Consider the following 27,136-nt stretch of genomic DNA (forward strand, 5'->3'; position numbering starts at 1 on the left):
TTTAGTTAATCATCTATGTAAATGGTACAACAAATATTGCTACATAAGAAGTCATATTTTTATCGTTGATTTTAGCCTCATGTTTAGCTATAGCTCATGTTTCAGGTAAAAATTCAATGAATAAAGACCAATTGTATGTTATAGACAGGGGAGTGATTTGAGTTTTAACTGAAGACTATGTACTCTTCACAGAAGATTTTGTAAATATATTCTAATGCTCTGTTGATGCTGAGTGTTCAGTAGAAACAATTGTTATAATTTGCACATCATAAGCTTCATATAATTAATTTGGCAACAGCATAACCTTCAAACATTGCAGAACACAAGCGTACACACAGTTTGGGGATCGTCTCTTTGGTTTTCCAGGAAACAAGCCAAATTCCCTCCGAACTTCTAGAGGGATTCATTTTTTTCCCATGATTTTCTAAAGAGGAATCAGGCTGGTGTGTGGCGGGGGGGTGGGTGGATAAAGGGACAAGTGGAGCACAGATGCGCACATGCACCCTCGTGTGCAGGCACCTCTGAGCACTGTGCAAGAGACGTATGGTCTCCTTTACCCCTCTGACATGAGGTACCTGTATGTCAAATAGTGGACAAGGGCAAATTCTCTGACACTACTTTTTATGAAGGAGCATGGCTTTGATGACAATTAGGAGGTATACTGTTGGCTCAGCAGTAAAGATTCTGCCTGCAACACAGGAGAATTGGGTTGGATCCCTGGGTTGGGAAGAACCACCTGGAGAAGTAAATGACACCCACTCCAGTATTCTTTCCTGGTGAATCCCATGGACAGAGGAGCCCTGTGGGCTATAGTCCATGGGATCACAAAAGTGTCAGACACAACTTAGCGACTAAACAACAAAACCAAAATAGCAAACATCCATGTCCCCTGTGTGACTGCAGAGCTGGGATTGCAGCTTATGCAGCCTCCTGACCTACATAAGGTTTATTTAACAGCTCACAAGGGTAAAAGTCAACCCTTCCTGTGGTGGCTTGCTTGTAATCGACAGCATGGAGTGGGAAAAACAGCGCTGCACTTGGATCGGAAGTACTGAACTTGAGCCTCTGCTCACCGCTGTCTGGCATTGTGACCTCAGTGAGTCGCTTCCTCTGTACCTCAGTTTCCTTGCAATATGGTTAGGCTAAGAATTTTCCATGTACACCTGTGGTGGATTCATGTCAATCTATGCCAAAACCAATACAGAATTGTAAAGTAAAAATTAAAAATAAATTAAAAAAAAAAAAAGAATTTTCCAAATTGTTAAGTCCTAGTTCCTTTTTGCTTCACAATTCCTTCTTCAATTTATGTCTGTTTTCTCAGTTTTCCTACCACTGTCAGTAGGAACTAATACTTCGTTTAGAAATATCTTTGGCTAGACATTCAGTTTCATCATTCGCAGACCACAGTTCAGCCAGCTTCTTTGCCACTTTGCAACAAGGATTACCTTTTCTCCATTGTCCAGCATGTTCCTGATATCTATCCACTGAAATGGCCTTTAACATCCCCATTTCTACCAGCCTCCTGTTCGTGATTATTTATGTATTCTCTGAGAAGACTGAGGCTTTCCCCCCAGGTTTCCTCTTTTCTTTCTGAACTTTCGTCAGAATCAGCCTTACCACTTGCTTCATGGCAATCTCAACTTGTTCTAGCATCACCCTCAAAACTCTTCCAGACTCTACCCAGCTCAAAGCCACCTTCACATGTTCAGGTGTTTGTCACAGCAGCACCTCATTTCTCAGTGCTAAGTTCTGTATTGGTCTTATGTCTGGACTGCTGCTTTGTCATTAAATTCATAGATGCTTAAGATTTCTATGTTCTTTTGATGAATTGATCCTTTTATCACTATAAAGTTACTTTCTTTATCACTGGTAATATTCTCTGCTCATAAATCTACTTCATTTGATGTTAAAAAAAAAACACACTCCAACTTTCTTTTGATTGGTGTTAGCCTGAGATAGAGAAGGAAATGGCAACCTACTCTAGCTTTCTTGCCTGGGTAATCCCATGGACAGAGGAGCCTTGTGAGCTACAGTCCATAGGGTCTCAAAAAGTCAGACGTGACTTAGCAACTAAACAGCAAAAAAAAAAAAAAAAAAAAGCCTGGGATAGCTTTTCTGTCCTTTTATTTTTAACCTAATTGTATTTTTATGTTTGAAGAACATTTCTTCTTGGCGGCATGTAGTTAGATATTGCTTTCATATCCAGTCTCAAAATCTTTCCCTTTAATTAGGATTTTAGAGCATTAACACTTAATATAAGTATAGTTACATGGACATAGGTTTCAACCTACAATCTTGCTACATTTTTAGTTTCCTATTTGTTTCCCTTTTATTCTTTTTTGGCCTTCTTTAGAGCAACTGAATATTTTTTATAATTCCATTTTATTTTTTGTTGACTCATTGCTTTCACTGTACTCTTATTTTGTAGCTTCAGTGCCTTCTTTGGAATTAATACATACTCCTTTAACTTTAGCTGGTGACCCACCAGGACTTTCCTGGTGGCTCAGAAGATAAAGAATCCTCTTGCAATGCAGGAAACCTGGGTTCAATCCCTGGGTTGAGGAGATCCCCTGTAGAAGGGGAATGGCTACCCACTCCAGTATTCTGGCCTGGAGAAGTCCATGGACTATATAGTCCATGGAATAGCAAAGAGCTGGACATGACTGAGAGACTTTCACGTTCCTTTAACTTTCTACATTCTACTTTCAAGTGATATTAAGCACTTCACTGATAGTTTGAAACCTTACAGTAGTATGCTTCCATTTTTCTCCCTTCCTAATATTTGTGCATAGATTTCACTTTTATATGTTTTATGAACCCCACACTACATTGTTATCTTTTTCATTTTTTTCTTCCAATTTTCTTGAAATATCATGGACATACCACACTGTGTAAGTTTAAGGTGTACAGCATACTGATTTGACTTACACACATCATGAGCTACAGTAAGGCTAGTGAACCTCTATCATCTCATATAGACATAAAATTAAAGAAATAGAAAAAGATCTTCCTTGTGATGAGAATTCTTAGGATTTACTCTCTTAATTTTCATAATATAACACACAGCAGTGTTAATTTTACTTATCATGCTGTATATTACATCCCTAGTACTTGTTTATCTTCTTAAAAAAATTTATTGGAGTATATCTGGTTTATAATGTGCTGGTTTCAGGTGTATAAATCAGAAAAGTGAATCAGTTATACATATATCAACACATATATCCATTCATTCTTTAGATTTTCCCCAGATAGTCCTGCTGCTACTGCTAAGTCACTTCAGTCATGTCTGACTCTGTGCGATAGTCCAGCACAGAGTATTAAGTAGAATTCCCTGTGTTCTACAGCAGGTTCTTATTAGTTATCTATTTTATGTATAATAGTGTGTATATGTCAGTCCCAATCTCTCAATTTATTTCCCCCTGTAATCATAAGTTTCTTTTTTCTACATTTGTGACTGTACTTCTGTTCTGTAAATAAATTCATTTTTACTCTTTTATAAGATTCTACATATAAGCAATACCATATGAACTTGTCTTTCTGTATCTGACTGACTTCACTCAACATGACAGTCATTAGGTCCATCCATATTGCTGTAAATGGCATTATTTTCTGCCTTTTTTTGGCCGAGTAGTATTCCATGATATATATATGTACCACATTTTTTTATCCATTCCTCTGTTGTTAGACATTAAGGTTGCTTCCATGTCCTGGAAGAGTGTGCTTTCAATATATGACTTAAGGGAAGATATTCAGACTAAAATTGTTTTTGACAAGACTCACTGACATCCTTCCTTTTTTCAGCTTTTTATTTTATATTGGACTATAGCCAATTACTTCCCTGGTAGCTTAGACAGTAAAGTGTCTACGTACAATTCGGAAGACCCGGGTTCAGTCCCTGGGTCGGGAAGATCCTCTGAAGAAGGAAATGGCAACCCACTCCAGTACTCTTGCCTGGAAAATCCAATGGATGGAGAAGAGTGGTAGGCTACAGTCCGTGGGGTTGCAAGGAGTCGGATATGACTGAGTGGCGTCACTTTCACTTTCATAGCCAATTAACAATGCTGTGGTAGTTTCAGGTGCACAGCAGAGCAGCTCAGCCACACATGTACAGTATCCATTCTCCTCCAACTGCCCCCCATCCAAGCTGCCACATAGCATCACGCAGAGTTCCCTGTGCTATGCAGTAGGTCCTTGTTGGCTGTCCATTTTAAATACAGCAGTTTGTACATGTGGATCCCAAATTCCCTAACTAGCCTCGCCATTCTCCCTGCCCCCAGCAGCCATAAGGTCATTCTCTAAGTCTGTGAGTGTGTTTCTGTTCTATAAATAAGATATATTAATAGATGAAAGAGAGACAAAACTTTATTTGTATCATTCCTCTTCAGATTCCACATATAAGAGATCTGATATCCTTGTCTTTGTTCTTAACCTATCTAATGTTTTTTTCTCTAGCTCCTTTTAAGACTGTCTTCTTAATTAGATTATGATGTGCCTTGGCATGGTTTTATTCATATTTTGTAGCTAGATTTTATTTAGATTTTTGGCTTTCTGGGCTTATAGTTTTCATCAAATTGCAAAAAATTTTAACCAGTATTTCTTAAAACACTTTTTTTCTGTCCTACATCCTTTAGTGGTTCCAACGACATATATGTTAAGCTGCTTGATGTTACTCCATGGCTCATTAATGCTGTGTTAAATTTTGTATTCTCTTTTATCTCTGTGCTTCATCTAGTAATATAACTTCAAGTTTGCTAACCCTTTTTTTCCTGCAAGATCTAATCTACTATTAATCTAATCCAGTATATAATTCTTGTCACATATTATAATTTCATCTCAAGTTTGATTTTGGTCTTTTTATATCATTCATGTATATGTTTAGGCTTTTAATATCTATAGTTATAATGCAACTATAATACAATTATAACAGTTTTAATGCCCTTGGTCTGTAAAATCTTTGTCAATTATAGGTCAGTTTTGATTGGTTAAATTATATTGTCTGTACGAGTCTTGCTTTTTGTTGTTTCTTTGCATTTTTGGAATTTTTTATAAGTTTTTTTATAGTTTATTTTATCGAAGTATAATGGTGTGTTAATTTCTGCTGCACAGCATCGATTCAATCATGCATTTTTTTTTCATGTCTTTCCATTGCGACTCATCATGGGGTATTGAATACAGTCCCCGTGTTATCTTCACAGGGTATCGAATATGGTCCCCGTGTTATCTTCACAGGGTGTTGAATACAGTCCCCGTGTTATACAGTAGCGCCATGTTGCTTTCCCATGCTGTGTACACCAGCTTGCCTCTACTAATCCCAAACTCCCAATCCACCCTCCCCTACCCTCTGTCCCCTGGTAACCCCAAGTCTGTTCTCTATGTCTGTGATTCTGATATCATATTTGTCTTTCACTTTCTGACTTAGTATGATCATCTCTAGGTCCATCCAGAAAAACAGGTTTTTCTGTTTTAGTGATAGTTCACATACCATGAAATCCATGCTTTTATAGTATACAATTCAGTAACTTTTAGAATATTTAAAGGGTTGTAAGCCCCTATTTCTATCTAATTTTAGAACATTCATCATCCCCCAAATAACCCACGCCCAATATTAATCTATCCCCGTTCTTCCCCTCTTCTATCCTGCCCTGGGAAACCATTAATCTACTTTCTGTTACTATGGATTTGCCTATTCTGAACATTTCATATAAGGTAATCACATTAATTTCATGTGACAATCATATTAATCTAATATGACATAGACTAATATGATAATCTAAGCATAACGATCTGGTAAATTGTTGTGATTGGCTTCTTTCACTTAGTACAGTGTTTTCATGATTTATGGAAGTTAAGCTGTATCAGTGCTTCATTTCTTTCTATTGTTGAATAATCCTCCATTTTATGGTGCAATACATTTTCTTTATCTGTTCATTAGTTGCTACATAGTTGGGTTATTCATATCTAGAAAACTTGTATTGGATGCCAAATATTATGTCTTTTACCTTATTGGATTTTTTATTCCTATAAAAAATATAGGCCTTTTTGACTTTTGTCCATGGATGCAGTTATTTGGTGATGGTTTGATCTTTATGAATCTTGAGTTTAATAATTGTTAAGCAATAGCTTCCCAGGTGGTGCCTAGTGGTAAAGAACCCATCTCCCAATGCAGGAGACATAAGAGACACGGATTCCACCCCTGGATTGGAAGATCCCCTGGAGGAGGGCATGGCAACCCACTCCAGTATTCTTGCCTGGAGAATCCCATGGACAGAGGAGCCTGGCAGGCCACAGTCCATAGGGTCACAGAGTTGGACACGACTGAAGTGACTTACCATGCATGCCGGTAGGCAACACAAGAACACTTCGATCCAGGGCTAATTATCCCCCACCATCAAGACCCTATGCACAATATCCAATGGCCCATCAATCCTGAGGGCTTCCTGTCTGGCTGGTGGGAACAGGCACTATTTTTAGCCTTGTGTGAAAGCTGAGCACTAGAACCTCCAATCCTTTCCAGTGGTTCTTTCCTTGGCCTCAGAGAGCTTTCCCATATGCATATATCGGCTCAGCTAAAATCCTAGAGCGACCCTCTCAAACTTCCCCATGAAGTTTTCTTCATAGTACTCCTTCCTGTGTACTCCAGTCCACTCCCAGGCTCTCAGCTCTGCCTCCTCGACTCAGGGAAGCTGCTGGTCTTCTCCTTGGTCCCCTTCTCAATGCCATGGCCTGGAAACTCTCACAAAACTGTAACAACCCTGCAGCTGTAGGCTTCACCCCATTTATTTCCCATATTTCAGGGAAGGAATCACTGTCCTTCATCACCTGATGTGCAATGCCTTTGAAACTGTTGTTTCACATATTCTGTGTGTTCTTTGGTTGTCTCAGGTAGGGTGATCCGTCTTGTTCTTGGTATTCCATCCCAGCTGAAAACAGATGTGTCATGACCCATGTTTAAAGGGTTAAATTATCCCTTGTTGTTGTTCAGTTGCTAAGTCATGTCTGACTCTTTGCGACCCCATGGACTACAACATGCCAGGTTTCTCTGTCCTTCACCATCTCCTGGATTTTGCTGCGACTCATGTCCATTGAGTTGATGATGCTATCTAATCCTCTCATCTTCTGTTGCCCCGATTTCCTTTTGCCTTCAATCCTTCCCAGCATCAGAATCCTTTCCAATAAGTCAACTCTTCACATCAGATGGCCAAAGTGTTGGAGTTCCAGCTTTAGCATCAGTCTTTCCAATGAATATTCAGGGTTGATTTCCTTTAAGATTGACAGGCTTGAGCTCCTTTCTGTCCAAGGGACTCTCAAGAGGCTTCTCCAGCACCACAGTTTGAAAGCATTAATTCTTTGGTGTTCAGCCTTCTTTATGGTCCAACTCACATCTGTACACACCTACTGGAAAAACCATAGCTTTGACTACATGGACCTTTCTTGACAAAGTGATATCTTTGCTTTCTAATATGCTGTCTAGGTTTGTCATAGCTGTCCTTCCAAAGAGCAAGGGTCTTTGAATTTCGTGGCTGCATTCACCATTTGAGTGATTTTGGAGCCCAGGAAAATAAAATCTGTCACTGCTTCCACTTTTTAACTCTTGATGGCTGTCAAAGCTGCAGCATTGAGACATGCAGACTATGTAGAAATTGTAAGCCCCAGCTTTTGGAGAAGGACGAGGGTGGCTTTTGTTTCTCCTAACAGATAACATGTTGATAACCGTTCCTTTAGGAGATTCACTTGTACCATTGCCTCCTTGAATGTGGGAACATTTATGTCTCCTCTCACAGGTGATCAGCGAGTTTGAAGCCTCTCCTGACTCATTTTCCTACAGAATTCCTAACCTGAGTCGGAATCGTCAGTATAGCGTCTGGGTGGTGGCCGTGACCTCAGCCGGCAGAGGCAACAGCAGTGAAATCATTACTGTGGAGCCTGTTGCTAAAGGTGGGTGGCATGCTGCAGGAAGGACCTTATTTCCCACTGCAGTCATACTGGCTTTACACCTCTATTCTCTTTGAAATAAAGCTGATAATGCCCTACAAATCAAGTAAACCAGAATACCACGTGTTACCCATTTCAGCCCAAGAAATGGGTCACTGCTAGCTGGCACTGGGCTTTTGTGCCAAACGGGAAACCACCTCCTATGGATGAGCAGGTTTACAACTGCCAGTATCTCAGGAGAAATGGAAAAGGAGCCCCCATCCATCTCTTAGAGTGAAAATCACTACATTACTGCTTCCCAAGCAAGTTCTACCATCTTCAAAATCAGGTATCATGCTTCTTCAAGAGAAATGTCTATTTTTTGGTCTATGAAATTTGAAACCTGACAACTGTAAGAAAATCATTATTTCTTCTTAAATTGATGTTAAAGTGAAAGTTGCTCAGTCGTGTCCAACTCTTTGTGACCCCATGGACTGTCAACATCTTCTTTCCATGGAATTTTCCAGGCCAGTATACTGGAGTGGATTACCATTTCCTTCTCCAGGGGATCTCCTAGATCCAGAGATTGAACCTGGGTTTCCTGCATTGCAGACAGATTCTTTACCACCTGAGCCACCAGGGAAGCTATTGACAGAATGCTGTAAAGACCTTAGGTAACAAAATGAAGTCTGTTTTAGGAACAAAAAGTTCCACAAAGTGGATGTAATATCTTCATATTAAGATGTTATACTGGCCCTAAAAAGTACATATAAACACAGAACATTCTTATTTGACTTCTGGTAATTGCTGCTGCACAGTGTTCAGAGTCCTCATAAATTAGCCCTCATCAATGAACAGATGTATTTACCTCACAATTCCAAGCCAACCAGAGATTCTCCTGACTCTAGAATATACCACTTTGGAAATTTAGTACTCATAAGGCTTCCAGGTGCCGGAAAGAGAAAACAAACCTTCCAAGACTCCAGCTTCTCACTCTTAGCTAGGGTTCACCCAGAGTTGGAGATGATGATCAAGATGGGCTTTCCAGAAAGGAGCTGAGCTAGGGAATGCCTCTAGGGTGGTGCAGGCATCCAGAGGGCTGGCACTACCCAGGAGCCCCAGACCCTGGCAAACTGTAAACCATAATGGTCAAAAGGTCCAAGCTGGACAGATGGGGCTGCCCAAAGGCGAAAGAGACAGGTATGGCTTATGTTGTAATTGTTGGGAGGTCAGGGCAGGCTGGCAGATACGCTCTAAAATCCAGGGTTAGGTTCAGGAAGAGGGCTGAGGCTTTGGTACAAGGAGGAGCAGAATGCAACCACAGACCCAGTCCTGGAGGAATGGTGTCCTGGGAGGGAGCCCAGGATCAGGGGGCAGCACAGAGCTCAAGGCCATGCAGCTAGATCACCACAAGAACTGGGAAGGACATCCAGGTTGCTGGGGAGGCACAGTGTCTGATTAGAATCACCTGAGGTCCTCATTCAAAGCCAGCCTCCTGGAGAGCCCCCCTGAGATCTGCTGAATCACAGAGCCAGAGGAGGAATCTGCATTTTTTCACCGAAGATTCTATGTGATTCTCTTGCCTGCTCCAGTTTGCTTAGTCTTAGAGTTTCACTGTGGGATCCTATACATGCCAACTGCCACCAACAGGCATTAATTCTAGAAACCGGAGGTGCTGGGCTTGAAGATGAAGTGGTTTTAGCCAGTGCTTTCACAAAATGCTGGTGGAAAAGCACTCCTAAATCCTGGAATGAATTTTAGGAGTTAGAGTCAACATATTAAAGAACTGAAATGAACAGAATGGAATAGAGTCAAAGAATCTAGACTAGGCTCGAAAAGAATGTAGAAAATATCAGAATGCATGACACAGTGAGCATCATGTACAGAACCTTATTTTCCTTCACACACACATAACATATGTGCAGTTTCTGGAATTCAATGTGAAATATATATTTTTACAGGGGGAGGGGGCTATTGGAAAGCTTAAAAGCCCCACCTCTAGCTGAGTTTCCCTAATCAACCCCCATTTTGCTGCATGAACATTCCTCCTCATATAAAAGGATGGTCTGAAAAGTATGAAAGGGGCCAGCCTTCCAATATCAGAAGTCCAATGCCACCTGCCCAGGATATTTTTGTTACCATGATGGAAAATCAGAAATGTCAGTTACTGAAAGAGCATTCCGCAGTGACAAGGTCTCCTCGCTGGGCCACCTCTGAAAACACTCCCCTCAGGAGGAAGAGCCACAGCTTCCTTTGCAGGCAGGGCATGTTGTTTTAAGCATGTGGATGGGATTTGCTGTAATATTTGCTGCATAAAATAGACTCTGCCTCTGAGCCCACTGGCACTTCCTTGCTCTCTGCTCTGGCCTCCAGTGCTCAAAACAACAAAAGTTGTTGCTCAAAAGTCAGAGTTGTCTGCTAGTTCATAATGACTTGTGTTCTAGACCATGGTGACTCTTGTTGAATTGGCTCCAGGAACTTCACCTTTCCTCGAATTCCAGTACTTTCCTGAGGAGCTTGTCCCCCATGTCCATTGGTCAATCTCAACTCTCAAGTCCAAAATGGTGCAAGGATCCCAACACTGGTCCCATCTTTTCGAGCCCAGAATCAGATTGGAACAGCTTCTGCCTGCAGGCTTCTTGTCTGTGCATCTAGATGCACTGAGCTTCTGGAGGGAGCATCCTGGAAACCAGGGTCCCAGGGTATAGCAGAGGCCAAGCAGATCATTTTGCCTCTGGAGGACTCATCTATCTCTTGGTGCCTCTGCCAGCTTTTGTGTCTCACCCAAGAAGATGATGCTAGGAACCTGTCAGAACAGGGCCCCTCCAGCATCCAAGGAAGTCCCTGCAAATAGGGCTGCCCTGGGCTTTTCCTTCCCCCCACCCCCATGTTCTTTGGCTGCTTTGGGACTGTCCCAGTGCCTGATGTCCCCAGGAGAAGCTTTTGTTCCAGCATCTGAATCACTGTCCCAAACAAACAGTGATACTTCGAGAGAGGTCACTCTGGAATTTTTCCCTTAACGTTTATTTCCCTTAACGTTCGTGCTGAAGATCAAGCTGATATAAAAAAGCTGGGAAAGTACCACAAAACTGATAAATAGAAGTCGTTTCAGTTTTACCTCTTCCTGTCTTGGGGCTTTATGTTTTGTTTTGTCTCTTCTCTCAGATATTAAAAGTATATTTTAATGTGCAGTTTGGGGTGGTGAGATAAATTGCTTAATAAAGTGCTTCAAAAAATAATTGGGCTCACAGAAAGCACAGCTTGGAGCTGCTAGGCTTATGAAGTCCCACGTATTTAATTTGGGATCACCGTGTCTAATTGATACAAGGGGAGGAAATACTACAGTAGGGATGTTCAGCAGTTCATATGTTCGTACAATGAAAATCCCTTAGACACACTCTGATACAAGGAATAGTGCTGAGAAGTGTGACATTGATTGGCAGGGCTGCGCTCACCTTTGGGGGGTGTCACTGGTTTAGGGAAGGTCATTTTGGCCTCTGTAGACGAATCCGTAGAGTCACTGAGCTTCTGCTCTGTTTGGTGGTCCAGCTCCCGCACGAATCCTGACCTTCAGTGGCACGGTGACTACTCCCTGGATGAAAGACATTGCCTTGCCTTGTAAAGCTGTTGGGGACCCCTCTCCTGCCGTAAAGTGGATGAAAGACAGGTAACCAGTAACCCAATGTATGCCCTCAACAAAACTCTAGGAGAGTGCTTTGGACACACTGTGTTGGGTCTCATGGTATAACGTTGTAGATTTACACTCGTGAAAGCTCCAGGAAAACTACCCAATCTTCTGCAATAGAGAGGAAGCTGGTTGAGGGTGATGGGGGAGGAATCTCAGCTTTAGTACTAAAAGGATCTGATCTATCATGCCAATTCTCTTAAAACTCTTAGCTTTAAGTTCATGACAATGCTCCTGAGGAAAATAGTTTAGACAACTGAATAATTTCTGTGTAAGTTTTCTGTACCTTATCATGAAAATCCCCTATATATCTGAGATGAACATATCCAAGGAGACTGGAGACTTACACTTATCTCTTCTCCTTCCAAGACAATGGGCCAACCAACCCTAATTGAAATGCTCTGAGAAATAGCTTTAAGAAATGGAATACATTGCTGTTATTGTTGTTCAGTTCCTAAGTCATGTCAGACTCTGTGACCTCACAGACTGCAACATGCCACTCTTTCCTGTCCTTCACTATCTCCCAGAGTTTGCTCAAACTCATGTCCATTGAATTGGTGATGCCATCCAACCATCCCATCCTCTGTTGCCCCCTTCTCCCACCTTCAATCTTTCCCAGCATCAGGGTCTTTTCAAATGAGTCAGTTCTTCACATCAGGTGGCCAAAGTACTGGAATTTCAGCTTCAGCATCAGTCTTTCCAATGAATATTCAGGCTGATTTCCTTTAGGATTGACTGGTTTGATCTCCTTGCTGTCCAAGGGACTCTCAAGGGTCTTCTCCAACACCACAGTTCAAAAGCATCAGTTCTTCAGCACTCATCCTTCTTTACAGTCCTTTTGATTTCTTTATGGAATACATTAGGACTTTGCTAATGTAAAACCTGGTTTTCCATGCTCGGTAGGAATTATTGAAATAATAACAGCTGAGATGGAAGGGAGAAAGTGGACGAAATAGGTTCCATTCATGTAACTTTTTAAAGTACTTTATTCAGAGAAAGAAATTAAGATATAAATAAAGGGCTGAGCATTCACTGATGAACCTAGAGATTTGAGATTTGAGATTGAGAAGAGTCCCTATTTTCAAACAAAGGCACTACAAAGACATAAACTATTGAAATGATAGTCTTGGTATGTGTGTGCTATGTCACTGAGTCATGTCTGACTCTTTGCAGCCCCATGGACTATAACCCACCAGGCTCCTCAGTCCATGGGATTCTCCAGGCAAGAACACTGGAGTGGGTTGCCATGCCCTCCTCAGTGACTACTTTCTCATCTCTTTTAATGTCAGTTAAGGAAATAAGCCGGCTCCCAAGTTAAGTGGCATCCACCAGATGTGGGGATGGCCCTAGATGACTGGACAATCCCCTCTCCCTATGGCCAAGGCTAAGAAATCGCCAAGGGATCTCTCTTTATATGAGGGTTGGCTCATCATCCTCTTGGCACACTGCAGTTCATTTCTGATACCACAATCATTAACAACTGCAATTTTCCATGAATCTACAAGCCACCCCGAAACTTAATGGTCTTGATATGATCTGGTCAAAATGGTATATCTGTCCACAGAACCAATCTCATTTGGGATATGACAAGCATTGACCTATGTCAGGAACCAGAAGCTACACATACCTCCACACAGACTTCACTTCAACACAGCATTTTGTACAAATAATCAAGATCAGCTGTGTGGCTATTTTCATCATATAATCACAGTTTCAGTCAGTTCAGTTCAGTTCAGTCGCTCAGTCGTGTCCGACTCTTTGCGACGCCATGAATTGCAGCACACCAGGCCTCCCTGTCCATCACCAACTCCTGGAGTTCACTCAAACTCACATCCATCAAGTCCGTGATGCCATCCAGCCATCTCATCCTCTGTCGTCCCCTTTTCCTCCTGCCCCCAATCCCTCCCAGCATCAGAGTCTTTTCCAATGAGTCAACTCTTCGCATGAGGTGGCCAAAGTACTGGAGCTTCAGCTTCAGCATCCTTCCTTCCAAAGAAATCCCAAGGCTGATCTCCTTCAGAATGGACTGGTTGGATCATGGTTTAGTTCTTACTTAATATAATACTCCGAATGGGTTGTCTGCGTCGGAGGGTGTTTATGCTTTTCCCCAACCTCAGCTGACTTAGATTGTAATTTCTTTAATCTGCGCCTTTTTCTTCCTGTGAGGTAGTAACGGGACTCCCAGCCTGGTAACGATTGATGGGCGGAGAAGCGTCTTCAGCAATGGCAGCTTTGTCATCCGCACTGTGAAGGCAGAGGACTCTGGCTACTACAGCTGTATCGCCAATAACAACTGGGGGTCGGATGAAATTATCTTAAATTTACAAGTACAAGGTACCACATCTGGGGGTTCTTCTTAATGCTACTTTTTGTATGTATGCCTATGTGCAAAGAATGAAAGTGAGCAAATTTAAAAATCAGCCTTTGTAAAGAACTAATTGCTACTTTCATATAACAAAAGCATAGATGTTCATTTTGGAGATTAGATTTAAACAAAGTAAAAAAAAAAAAGCATTCATAACCTGAGAGCTAACACTGTTTCCATATTTTCATATGAGAACCTAGTCTCATCTGTCTTTATGTGTGCATCGCTGAAAAAGCCCTTCCTAATAACATGCTAATTACACGATTTATTCCACATGTATATAAGCATCACCCAAAAAATACCAGCAAGAAAATAATTCCAAATTGAGATGCTTTATGAATGTTAATTAGCTCACTAGTCATATGCAATGTATATTAAAAGGACACTAGCTGAAACTCTATAGGGCACTCATGTTTAATTATGTATTTAATACAGTGTATTTAATTTTTCTTGACTTCATACTCCAAAAGTACATGACAAATTTAAGACTGTTCAATTAAAAGCATGCATAAAATCCCAAATGGCTGCTGATTGGGTTCAAATTTGGATGCACAGTGATATTTTATTAGTAGAAAAATCAAAGTGTATACGTTTCCAGATGTAAGTGTTATTACATTAATAATTAATATAGTGTTAACAATATTGTCACATTAAATTAATCACACTAATTTGTGCTATCATATTAATAAATCACAGAAGGCTTGATAAAAAATAAAATAAATGTTGCCCTCAGTGGGAGGGAAGGGAAGGAGAACTATTTTTTTAAATAATGTAAAATTGACCTGGAATTTCAAGTAACTTGAAGTTGGAATAATTTCAGCGCATTTTTCAGAGATAGACACTGTGTTATAACTCTAAAGAGATGAATCTATTTTTCATTGCTTTGGGTTAATACTAGGCTTTTCTCAGAGGAAAAGAGAAGGACATTTTATGAGAAGCTTTCTATATAATTTTGATAACCTTACTCCAAATTTCTTCAGTATTTCTGTCCAGAGAGCTAATCCAAGATATTACTAAGGCTCGTTGATAAGAAGTATGTATTCTTCGAACCTTATGTGACAATTCAAGTGTGTGTACTGCCACTCAATGGTACACCTATGATTTCAGTGGAGAATGTGTGTGTGTGTGTGTGTGTGTGTGTGTTGCCTCTTGGATGGGTGGGTCAAATACTGGAAATTTTTGCAGTTTTTTTCTCACTAGCTACACTTACCTTCCCCCTTTCATATAGCTGAGAACAGAAAAGCTAAGTGGGTGCCATTTGTCTTCGTCATTTGAATCATGGCTGAAATTCAGAGTAAAATAATGCATGTATTTTTAGTAAGTTCACAGAAGGTTTTAATGAGTAATAAGCAACTCAGATACTCAAGGAATTGGCGAGGGAATGAAGAAATAAATCCAAGTAGAAATGGGGTTGAATTTCTTTAAAGAATAGAATCATTCTGTTCTATCTCTTTAGCCCAGGATATCAACTAAATAGACATTTTGACAGACATGAATTGCATATTTTGTCAACCTGAAACATTTATTTAATAAATGGCTGTTAAAAATCATTTGGTAAATGACTGTTAAGGAAGACTGAAGATGTGAACAACTAATTCTTGTTTTCTAAAAACTGCTTCCTCTCTAGTTCCACCAGATCAGCCTCGGCTCACAGTTTCAAAAACCACCTCTTCTTCCATCACCCTCTCGTGGCTCCCTGGGGACAATGGAGGCAGTTCTATAAGAGGTAAGAAGAAAGAGGTTGCCCACAATGGTTGATTAATTGACATTATCCACAAGTTGATAAGTGACGCGTTTTTATCAAGTAATTATCATGTGTTAGTTTATTTCTCCCCCAAACTCATCATATAATGAATTCTTCCGTTACCTACACACACACCCCAAAAAACACACATCTATTTTTATAGTATTTGTTGTCACTCACTCATTCATCCAAGGAAATCCATTCACAGAATCAGTACCATGCATCTAATCTGAGTGAAATATTAACACATGCCAATAAAGAACATGAGTCTAAGCAAACTCCAGGAGAGAGTGAAGGACAGGGAAGCCTGGCATGCTTCCGTCTATAGGGTCACAGAGAGTTGGACATGACTTAGCAATTGAACAACAGCAATAAATAAAGGAAAAACAAATGTGGTGCCTCTCCCCTAAGAGGCTACATTGCGTTTCTTCCCCTTGTTGTCAACACTGCTTCTTCTGTTCAGATACTCATTCCTTCAGTTGAGTAACCACAGTGACTGTTCTGATTTAGAATGGACTAAAAGATGGGAGTGCCCTAGTTCCACAAATCTTCTGCAATCAGGAGTAGAAAAGAATAAGGGTATTTAAATGGAAGGAAGGGGCTTCCCTGGTGGCTCAGAGGGTAAATAATCTGCCTGCAATGTGGGAGACCTGGGTTCAATCCCTGGGTTGGGATGATCCACTGGAGAAGGAAATGGCAACCCACGTCATTATTTTTGCCTGGAGAATCCCATGGACAGTGGTGCCTGGCAGGTTACAGTCCATGGGGTCGCAAAGAGTCAGACATGAATGAGTGACTAACATGTCCACTTTCACAAACTGAAGGAATGAGCTAGCCTGATGATTCCAGCCTCAATAGGATTGGGAGAACATTCTGAGCAATACATGGACCAAGCAGAGAGAAAGAACCCAGAGAAGCAACTGCAAATGCATGAGATTAAGGAGCAAGTGACAAAAGGGGTCCTAGAGCAGCTGGGAGAGGCTGGAGGATAGATTTCTGCAGGCAGAGGACATCCTTCTTCTGAGAGAGGAGGAAGGTGAAGAGACAACTAGACAAACAGAGCCATTTTAGAGCAAGGCCAGTGGCGTCCGGAGCCAGCTCGTTTCAGCACGTGATAGCAAGTTGCCGCTCCTCTTCCCAGCTTTGCCCTCAGTAATCAAGGCCAGGAAAGGGATATTTGCACACCACCAGAATCAAAAATGCTACCCATAGGGGCTTTTCTTTTTTTAAGAGCCAATTGTTAAATATTGACTAGTGTTCTACTGGGCGAAGGGGAGGATCTTTCCCTGTTGTAGGGAAGAAAAAGGTGATATTATTTTTAAAAAATAGTTGGATGATTAGGGGAGAGGATGTGTTTGTGGGTTTGAGGAGCATGGGTAAAATCTGTAACAGATGCCATAGGAAATGCACAGGGAGTCATTAATGGGGAAGCAAAACCATTGCCAAGAGGAACAAGGCCCCAGCTGCAGGGAAACGGCACAGATTGCAGTGGTCACAGTCATCACAGGTTAATGACTTGCTCAAAAGGTGCTGGACCAGCTGCACAGAGAGGAGAAGCAAGGTTACCAAAGCTGGTGACCGGCAGGGTAAGTGTGGCCAGGACTCACCAGAGTGAGTGAAACCAGGCTTCTGGTTAGGATGGTCTACCAGAGGTTCTAAGCTGGGTGGAGAACCTTTAAAAAATGGGGCACCAGTGGAGGAGTCTGAGGAACCCTAGGACTCAAGGCTCAAATGATACAAAGTCTTGGGTCTGGAGGGGCTTCTCTGGTGGCTCAGATGGTAAAGAATCTGCCTGCAATGCAGAGGACCCAGGTTCAATCCCTGGGTTGGGAAGATCCCCTGGAGAAGAGGATGGCTACCCACTCCAGTATGCTTGCCTGGAGAATCGCATGGACAGAGGAAGTGTGAATTCATGGGAGAAGAATTACAGGAAGGGCATGGAGTGGAAGGTCCTAAAGATGGAGCCAATTTCAGTAAAGAAGAGTTTCCAAGCAAAGATGACCAGAAATCCTTGAAATACAGTGGGGGCCAAAGCCATTGACATGGGGGTTCCCATGGCCAGTGGTTAGCAAAGACTTCCTAGAAGTGGTTTAGATGGAGGACATGAGAAGGAAAGCACAAGCCCCATGATGCGTGGGGCACCAAGGAGTGGTGAAGTTAGGATATGACGGTGGAAGCTAGACCCAGATCCATCACTCACCTGTCCAGTGCTGAGTGCAGGTCAGGAACAGGGAGGGGAAAACAGAGCTCAGGAAAGAGGAAGGGCCCCAAGGCTGCAGGGGCCAGAGGGCAGGGAAGGAGGAAGCAGTAGAGATGGTACTGACGATGGCCGCAGAAGGAGTTAAAGACAGGTGACCTCATGTGAGACGCATGGAAAACACTGACTGCTGTCAGCCTGGGGTTCGCAGGCTCTGTGGTGCGGAGGTGAGAAGTGCTTTCTTACTGGTGTTAAAATGGAGTTCCGTGGGCAGGAGAGAAGATGCCAGCATGCTGCTATAAGGACACCACACATCAAGCAGGCTGGTCCTGGGCTGTCTGGGTGTGAAGGCTTAGGAGACAAGGGCAGAGCAGACAGGACATATTTGCCCCAGGAAGGTGGATGGCGTGGCAGGGATGAAGGCTGTAACAGGGTTGGGGGTTGTCTCCATGGTCACAGGGGCCCAGGAGCACAGGCTTCAGAGTCTGACAGTGGGATGTGAATCCTGCTGGTAAGACCCAAGTGTGGTCACCTAACCTCTCTGGACCTCAGTGTCTTGGTCAGTGCTCTGGAGATGTTAATTAGTAATGTGCAGGGTTATGTGAGGTGGTTGAGTAACAGGCTGTGGATAATGCCCAACACAGTGATTGTGGACTGAGCAGAGTTGGCTGAGGAGAGTCCTACCCCTTTTGATAGCTTACCCCTTCTCCAAAACTCTGGTTCTCTATAAAACCAAATATATATTATATATAATGTGAAAGTGTGACAGTGTTAGTAGCTCAGTCTTGTCTGGCTCTCTGAGTCTTCAGGACTGTAGCCCACCAGGCTCCTCCGTCCTTGGGATTCTCCAGGCAAGAACACTGGAGCGGGTTGCTGCTGCTGCTAAGTCGCTTCAGTCGTGTCCGACTCTGTGTGACCCCATAGATGGCAGCCCACCAGGCTCCTCCACCCCTTGGGATTCTCCAGGCAAGAACACTGGAGTGGGTTGCCACTTCCTTCTCCAATGCATGAAAGTGAAAAGTGAAAGCGAAGTCACTCAGTCATGTCAGACTCTTCAAGACCCCATGGACTGCAGCCTACCAGGCTCCTCCATCATGGGATTTTCTAGGCCAGAGTACTGGAGTGGGGTGCCATTGCCTTCTCCACTGGAGTGGGTTACCATTCACTTTTTCCAGGGGATCTTCCTGACCTGAGAATTGAACCTAGGTCTGCTGCATTGAAGGTGATTTCTTCACCATTTGAAACACCAGGCTGCTAAGTCACTTCAGTCATGTCTGACTCTGTGTGACCCCATAGACGGCAGCCCACCAGGCCCTTCTGTCCCTGGGATTCTCCAGGCAAGAACACTGGAGTGCGTTGCCATTTCCTTCTCCAATGCCTGAAAGTGAAAAGTGAAAGTGAAGTCGCTCAGTTGTGCCGGACTCTTCGCGACCCCATGAACTGCAGCCCCCTAGGCTCCTCCGTCCATGGGATTTGCCAGGCAAGAGTACTGGAGTGGGTTGCCATTGCCTTCTCCATTGAACCACCAGGGGGATGTTTTAAAATATATTTTATATATATTAATATATTTAACAAATAATATAATATATATTGGTATATAATATATATTATATATTAATATGTATAATATATATTAATATATATTGAATATAGAACATAATTTATATATGAGGGCTTCACTGGTGGCTCAGACCATAAAGAATCTGCCTATAATGCAGGAGGAGACCCGGGTTCAATCCCTGGGTTGGAAGATCCCCTGGAGGAGGGCATGGCACCCCACTCCAGTATTCTTGCCTGGAGAACCCCATGGACAGAGGAGCCTGATGAGCTATAGTCCACGGGGTCAGAGAGAATCAGTCAGAGAGAATCACAACTGAAGCGGCTTAGCATTCAAGCACGTAATATATATTCTATATATAAATAGCCCGGCTTCAGACTACAGCTGTTCCCAAGGATTGGGCACATGTGCTCTGAAGGTCAGCCACTTAGAGATCGGGTGTCCGGCTACACCTTTTAAAGAGAACGGGCAGAACGTGGTTTCAACTTCATTACACTGCCCAGCACTCCCAGCATTGCAGCATCTGGTGTGGCCTAAACATCTCATAATCAGTAAGTCATCACAGCACTTCTCCCAGCTGGGATGCAGTGTCCTGGAGCTCAGTTATTCTCTTCTGAAGATATACAGTTCTGAGAACTCACCGTGCACGCAATCCAAACATTCGCGGGAAAGCAAGTAACGTTCCCACGACTGCCTCTTGTTTTCCGAAGGATACATACTGCAGTACTCCGAGGACAACAGTGAGCAGTGGGGGAGTTTTCCCATCAGCCCCAGTGAACGCTCCTACCGCCTGGAAAACCTGAAATGTGGGACTTGGTACAAGTTCACTCTCACTGCACAGAACGGAGTGGGACCCGGGCGCATAAGTGAGATCATAGAAGCGAAAACACTGGGCAAAGGTACTTAAGACTTCTGTTGTTTCTAGAGATCCTCTGTCTTTCAGATCAAAGTTGGCGGGCGGGGGGGGCGGGGGGGCGGGCAGCAGATTGGAGTCACAAAAGACGCATCATGGATCTGTGAGCTTGAATGTTGTTACCCCCGGATGGGTCTGGCAGTGTTTCAGCATACTGAAAGAGATGGCTGGTCTTTACAAAATAGTCTGATTCTCTTTTTTAATTATTTCATTGGTAGTTTAAAAGAAGAGTGTCCGCAGACATCAGTGTCCACAGACATAAAAAACAAGCTTGTGGTCACCAAAGGGGAAAGGTGGAGAGGAGGACTAAATTGGGAGTTTGGATTTAACAGATACACACTACTGTGTATAAAATAGATCATCAACAAGGACCTACTGTATAGCACACAGAACTGTACTCACTATTTTGTAATGACCTAAAAGGGAAAAGAATCTTTAAAGAATATATATATATATATATATATATATACACACACACACACACACAGACACACACATATGTATAACTGAATCACTTTGCTCTATACTTGAAACCAATACAACATTGTACATTAACTATACTTCAGTAAAAATGTATTTTTTAAAAAATGTCATTTGAAAATCAAGGGCTTTGGTGCCAACAGTGCTACTCCGTTCCCAGGCTGAGTAGCCATGAAGTGTGACCTTTGCCCTCTTACCTTCTCCTAAGGTGACCTCCTCCCTTGTCACCTCCTCCTTTCTATTTATAACTATCACATTGCCTCATAGACTCTGCTTTCCAGGTGAGAAGTCGCTGAGGTTGACTGTTAACCTTCAGCGTGAGTTGGTTTTTCCTTTGAAAGGTGGACCTTCAGGGAGGCGAACCCGAGGGCAGTGATGTTCAGAGGTGAAATGTGCAGCCCGAAAACAGCAGCGGGAGGGAGGGACGGAGCTGCACGTGAGCGTAGGTGAGGAGGTAAAGAGAGAGTCTCTGCAGGTTTCCTCCCGCTGACTCTCATCTAGTGGCATGGACCACATGACAGGCACGCCAGACATCAGCAGGCAAGGGTGTCATTTGGATGCAGTGCTGAGTTTTGGATAACAAACACCAGGGCTCAGATGATGAAGTGCTGACTTCTGCAGAAATATACCCGTCAGGTCCCTGGGTTCCAGTATGAGGCGCTTGGACAATAAGGGTGCTGTGGGTACTTCCCACGTCCAAGTCTGCCTTCTCTTGGGTCAGGTCCATGAATGGACACGTCAGCCCAGCACATCACAGTGGTTCCTTCAAAACTACTCAAGGAGGAGGAATCCCTCAAAGCTACCTGAGAGGCTGTGTCCTTGGCTGACATCCTAAGTTTTGTCCACCAAATAAAACAAACTTGAAAAACAAAAAAACCACTCAAGGAAACACATACCTGAGAACAGAATTGTTCTTCAGGGAAATCTAAGATTCACGAAGATAACCGCTACCCGCCCAATGTTCCCTTTCATTCCTAGATTATCTTGGCTGGGACAGCCTGTTGGTTCATAAGATCCTGGTAAAGAGTGGACAGGTAGCAAGTAGCCTGTGACCCAGACTTGGACTGAGCCCCTCGCCTGTGGGGAATCAGTCCAAGGGCAGTGCAGGACGACCTTGGTGACCTTCACTCACATACCCCGTGGCCTGGCCCCTGTGCCTTTTCCGCAGAGCCCCAGTTCTCGAAGGAGCAGGAGCTCTTCGCTAGCATCAATACCACACGCGTGCGGCTCAACCTCATCGGCTGGAATGACGGCGGCTGCCCCATCACCTCCTTCACACTCGAGTACAGACCCTTCGGGACCACGGTCTGGACCACGGCCCAGCGAACCTCCCTCTCCAAGTCCTACATCCTGTATGACCTGCAGGAGGCCACGTGGTACGAGCTCCAGATGAGGGTGTGCAACAGCGCGGGCTGCGCAGAGAAGCAGACCAACTTCGCCACGCTCAACTACGATGGCAGTAAGCTGGCCCTGGCCTCCCGCCTGCATCTCGGGACACGTGCACAAGCTTGCTGTCCCTCTCCCATTCGACATCCATCCTCGGCGCAATGTGACCTGTGCCCACAGATCCCCTTAGGCTTGGGGGCTGTCCAGTCTGCTCCCCGCAGGGCTCCCTAGACCAGGTACCCATGTGCCCATGGCTGAGTTCCAGGAAGGAGGGACTGAGGCCCGGGGACCCTCACTAGGCAGTCAGGGTGCAGGAGTGACTTCTCTTCGGGCTGAAGGCTTCTCTGCAAGTGGTTGGTGCTTGGTCATGACTGTGAGCTAACACTGCTTTTGTTGTCTTCCTCCCCTCCGCCCACCCCATCCCAAACCACATAACAGCTTTCTTTTTTCTCTCATTTAGCCCTTAAATTGCATGTTCAAAAGCAGTTTTCCATAAGTGAAGGCGCTTATGTTAGTCTCTGAGAAGAAACAGGGGCACAGATAGAAATAGAATAATGTCATAGGATGGAACTGGGCATGCACACACATGTACATACACGCACACATTCGTAGGCTCACACACACACAAACATGCAATTGGCAAGGGGTTTCTGAAAACCAGGCAAGGTGTCTCATGATGATTAGTTGACCAAAAATAAGAGGGAGACATTTTTCTCCTTTTTTTCCTACAACTAGTATTGTGGGCCATTTATTGATGTTGAACAAAGTCAAGCCCAGTGAAGCTAAAGACAGTCTGACATTGATGGTTCTGCAGTCAGGGAATTTCAGAGAGTCCTAACTAGAAGCAAGTTGAGCTGATTTTTGTAGCTTTGCAGTGGTGGTCCACTCTGGGAAAGGCAGTGGCTGAATTAGGTGCTGTGCTCATTTGTAAAAACAGTCTCCTCTGGTTAGATAATTTGGAGCTGTGGGCTCAGCTCCCTCGGAGCCCCTGTCCAGCATCTACCCACCAGGCCAGACAATGGTGCTGGGTGACTTACCCAGAAAGTCTGTGCCTGAGCAAACAGCCCCTACTGTATTCTTCACTGGAAAGGCTAAGGGGTGTCCTCTCCTCTGCTTGTGTGCATTCAGGATCTTGCCTTAATTATAGCCCTGGCAGGAACTTCCTTGGAGTACTGGTTATCCTGTCCTAAGAAAAGAGAGTCCATAAACCCAAGGAGCCTGGGACATGACCAAAGGATGCTCTGAAGGTGATGTGGACTCAGCTCCTCCCTTAGGCATTTTGTCCTGGTCAGTCTTGACCCTGGCACACTGTAAACCCACCCTGGAATTTCCTGCACAAACTCCTCCTCAGCCACAGCACAGGCTTGCCCCCAGCATTGCAGGCCTGGGTGGGGTGAAGGCAAGAAGGTGCCTATGTGGGAGTCCTGGGGCTGGTGATACCAGCCTGGGCCCCCACCGTCAAGGCCCCTGATCCAGCTCCCAGATATGAGGCATCTCCTCAGAAGCCCTGCTCCTCCTGGGCCACATCACTCTAATCTCCTGGCCTCAATCAGCAATGACTTCACTTCAGGAGGTTCCATCACAGAGCATCAGCCCATAGAGCAGCACATCTGACCTGCTTTCTCCTCCAACTCTGTTTCATTCTTTGATCTGACAAACTAAAGGGCTTTGATGCTGACCAGACGTTTTCTCTAGCGTTTAAAGGCTCCCCAAAGTCCTTTGCTAGCAGGGTACACATTTGAGCAGAAAGTATATTTCTTGCTTTAGATGATGGACGTCCACTAATTGCCTTTCGATCATCCCACTCTGACACCCAGCCTCACTGTAATCTGTGCGGTCCAGCGTGCATAGCTTCAAGGTGCACGTTGTTGATAGGCTTACAGCTAATCATTTAATTAGCAACCTCTCACATGCAGCATTTGAAACTGTCATTCTTACTTACAAAGTGCTCTGCAGACTTTAAATGGTTATTTTCTAGACGAAATATCCTCACTTTATCCAAGATTTCAGATTAGAATCATGAAAAACGTCCTACATGTAAAATGTTCTGAAATCTGAGATGATTTTATTACACTAGAAAGAAAAATGCGTATGTCTATTTTCCTTGAAAAAGGTTACATATTTCTTTGAACCAAGCTTGTGGATATATAGGTTTAATATCTCTTGTGTCACTTTGGCCTGAAGAATTTTTTTTTCATTTGGGAGAAAACAAACATTGATGATTAGCTTTCTGGCTGTACTAGTCAGATTTCAGATTCTTCTGTTTTTTTTTTTTTTGGACTCTTTCTTCTGCCATTCCCTCAGCCAGGTGTTTGTACTGGTCCTGTGTCATCTTGGTTTTGCAGACACATCCCCACCTGCCTCCCCTTTTGTGCCTCTTACCTGAGTTCTGAGCATTTGCAGACCTGGGGCTCCAGCCAAAACTGGAGTTTATAAGTTGGAAGAATGATATTATTGGCCTTAGCAGACAGCAGAGGGGCCTGGTGTTCTGTATCCCTGCTCTACTCACTAAATGCAGGACAAAGACACTTTTTGTTCAAAGGGAAATTATATTATTTTTGCATTATTTTTCCTAAATTACTGACTTCCTGGCCCTTGTTTTACATGGAAAATACAGAAGACTGGAGCATCTTTTCATAGTGGTGGATGCCAAAATGCAAGCTCCATAAAAGGGGATGCCTGTGTTTGAATCTCTGGACCCATTTTGTTCAGCCTCTCAGCAGAAGGCAGCTTAAAGCAGCTCAGAGTTCAGACTGCTTAAGTGTTTCCTTGTAATTCTAAATAATCTGAATTTCAGGGCATTATAAGGGTCAATAAATAGCTTGCTTTAGAGACCTGGATGGCTTCTCTTTGAAAAGTTGATTTTGCTCTAATGTCCCGAAATGAGACTTTTAAAAGTAGATTTGGTCTTACATCCATGATAAAAAGCAATGAAATAACCAAAGAAAAGAGATTTTCAGCTCCTTTAAGCAGGTCTATCTGGTACAGTCTCCCCAAAGCCTGCCTTCTGTCCACTTGCCAAGCCCATTGTTCCTTCTTTGATGTGCAGTTTTTCAAACAGCCACTCGCAATTGTGTTCTGGGTGACATTCAACTCCAGGTAAATGCATGTGACTTTTTAAAGCACCCAGCCTGGATATTATGCTTTCAAGTGTCTGCACCCAGCATGTTACCAGTGAAGGCCCTTTCAAAGAAATGGGCTTTGTCCTTTGCGCAGACTCTAGTTCCATTTCTGTAGAGTAAGCATAGGAGGGAAGTGAGTGAGTAAAGAAATTAGCAAGGACCTAGATGAAGAGTTCCTTCCATCTTCATCTCCGTGGACGCCCTCGGATCACTCGCGCGGTTCTTATAACCCATCATCCCTAAAAACTCCGCCATACTGTCGTCATTAACAGCCACCTAACATCATGACCCTGTTTTCAGGTACAATCCCCCCACTCATTAAGTCAGTTGTCCAAAGCGATGAAGGGCTGACAACCAACGAGGGGCTCAAGATGCTGGTGACCATCTCCTGTATCCTGGTGGGGGTCCTGATGCTGTTTGTGCTCCTGCTGGTGGTTCGGAGGAGGAGGCGTGAGCAGAGGCTGAAGCGGCTGAGAGGTGAGCGGAGGCTCGGCCGTCCCCCCGCACAGCGGGACCAACAGCTAGCTGAGGGGATCTGACCCCACGAATGCCTTTCCCTCTCTGGGCTAGAACCCCAGGCTGCCTGGTTCTGTGACCCTTGATATTCCTTGAGCAGAGTGTCAGGGCCTCGTGGGCAAGTCATACAAAAGTTACTACTCAGAAACTGGGTGAAAGCCAACCTCTTTCAAGTGTCCTAAATCCTAACTTGTCAGTAGGGCAGACCAAGAGAATGACTTTCCCGTGGGTTTGCCAACAACCACTCTTTAATTTTCAGTCTCTGCAGCAATGCCACCAATTACGGCCTCCTTTAAAAAGACCTGTCTGATGGACTCTGGAAATGAGAACGGTTTTATTGCTGGGAAGAGGAAATTGAGGGTTTATGGTCCCGGGAAAGCATTGTGAGGCAGAAAACGCACGCTTTCCTGAATTAGAAATTGGAGCAGAATTCTGGTGTAAGAGTTTCGCTTTAACTAATAGAAAATAAAATAATAGATGATAATAACTTGGGCCAAATGAGAGCCATTGTCAGCAGCACCATTATTACAATGCCCAGCTCTGTAGATTCTGAGCACAGGAGCTATTTCCAGGTCCTGTGCAACAGCCCTGCTGGCCCTGGCTCTGGGGTGTGAGGACAATGAGTTCTTTCCAATACAAAGCCCTGGACAGGGCAGAGTTCTCTGTGTCCCTCCTCTTTACCTGTCAGGATATTGAGTAAATCCAAGCTTCGGTAGAATGCATATACAGGCTGTTTGCACTTTAGTGTCAGTGCAGTGAGGGGAATGCAGCATCCCCTATGTTCTTCAAATTTGCATTTGAAAGACAAGCCTGGAAGCTCTGTCCTTAAGATGTCTGGGGATATCCCCAAGCCCTGCTGGTAGATCTGGACGTTGACCTCTTAATTAACCAGAGACCAGTTAGATCAGTGGGACAGGGGGATATTTCCACCTGTCTTCTCATAGCCAGGGCATCCTCTTGATATAGCTCTGTTAGGTAGGTAGTATAGGAAACAGGAGTCCAAAATAGAGGTGGCTAAAAGACAAGGAAGGGAAAAGCCTGAGAAAATAGAACAAAGGAATGTCAAAGGACTCCGAGGACCTGAGTGAGGACCTCAGGTAGAACAAAGAGCACTCCTGGCTAGCCCAATTTACATAGGGCAGGCCCAGGGGGAGGGAAAAAGCATATAAAAAGAGGACCCAAAGCGCGGTCTCTCTCTCTGTCTCTCTCCTGCACGCTGCCATGCTCCCCCACTCTCTTCTCTTCGCGTCTTTGGGTCA

The 27,136-nt window shown here is 43.7% G+C and overlaps 1 protein-coding gene across 1 annotated transcript in view; it reads left to right on the forward strand.

Moving 5' to 3' along the window:
- Window positions 1–27,136, forward strand: part of DSCAM (DS cell adhesion molecule) — a 695,428-nt gene that overhangs the window by 615,128 nt on the left and 53,164 nt on the right. The window contains exons 21-27 of the mRNA XM_040249128.1: window positions 7,782–7,935; window positions 11,461–11,578; window positions 13,767–13,930; window positions 15,589–15,687; window positions 20,171–20,359; window positions 22,022–22,312; window positions 25,662–25,838. Of these exons, the coding sequence (XP_040105062.1) occupies window positions 7,782–7,935; window positions 11,461–11,578; window positions 13,767–13,930; window positions 15,589–15,687; window positions 20,171–20,359; window positions 22,022–22,312; window positions 25,662–25,838 (1,192 nt within the window). The remainder of the gene's footprint in view (window positions 1–7,781; window positions 7,936–11,460; window positions 11,579–13,766; window positions 13,931–15,588; window positions 15,688–20,170; window positions 20,360–22,021; window positions 22,313–25,661; window positions 25,839–27,136) is intronic.

The sequence above is a fragment of the Oryx dammah genome, unplaced genomic scaffold (genome assembly GCF_014754425.2).
Source record: "Oryx dammah isolate SB20612 unplaced genomic scaffold, SCBI_Odam_1.1 HiC_scaffold_2, whole genome shotgun sequence".
NCBI lineage: Eukaryota > Metazoa > Chordata > Mammalia > Artiodactyla > Bovidae > Oryx > Oryx dammah.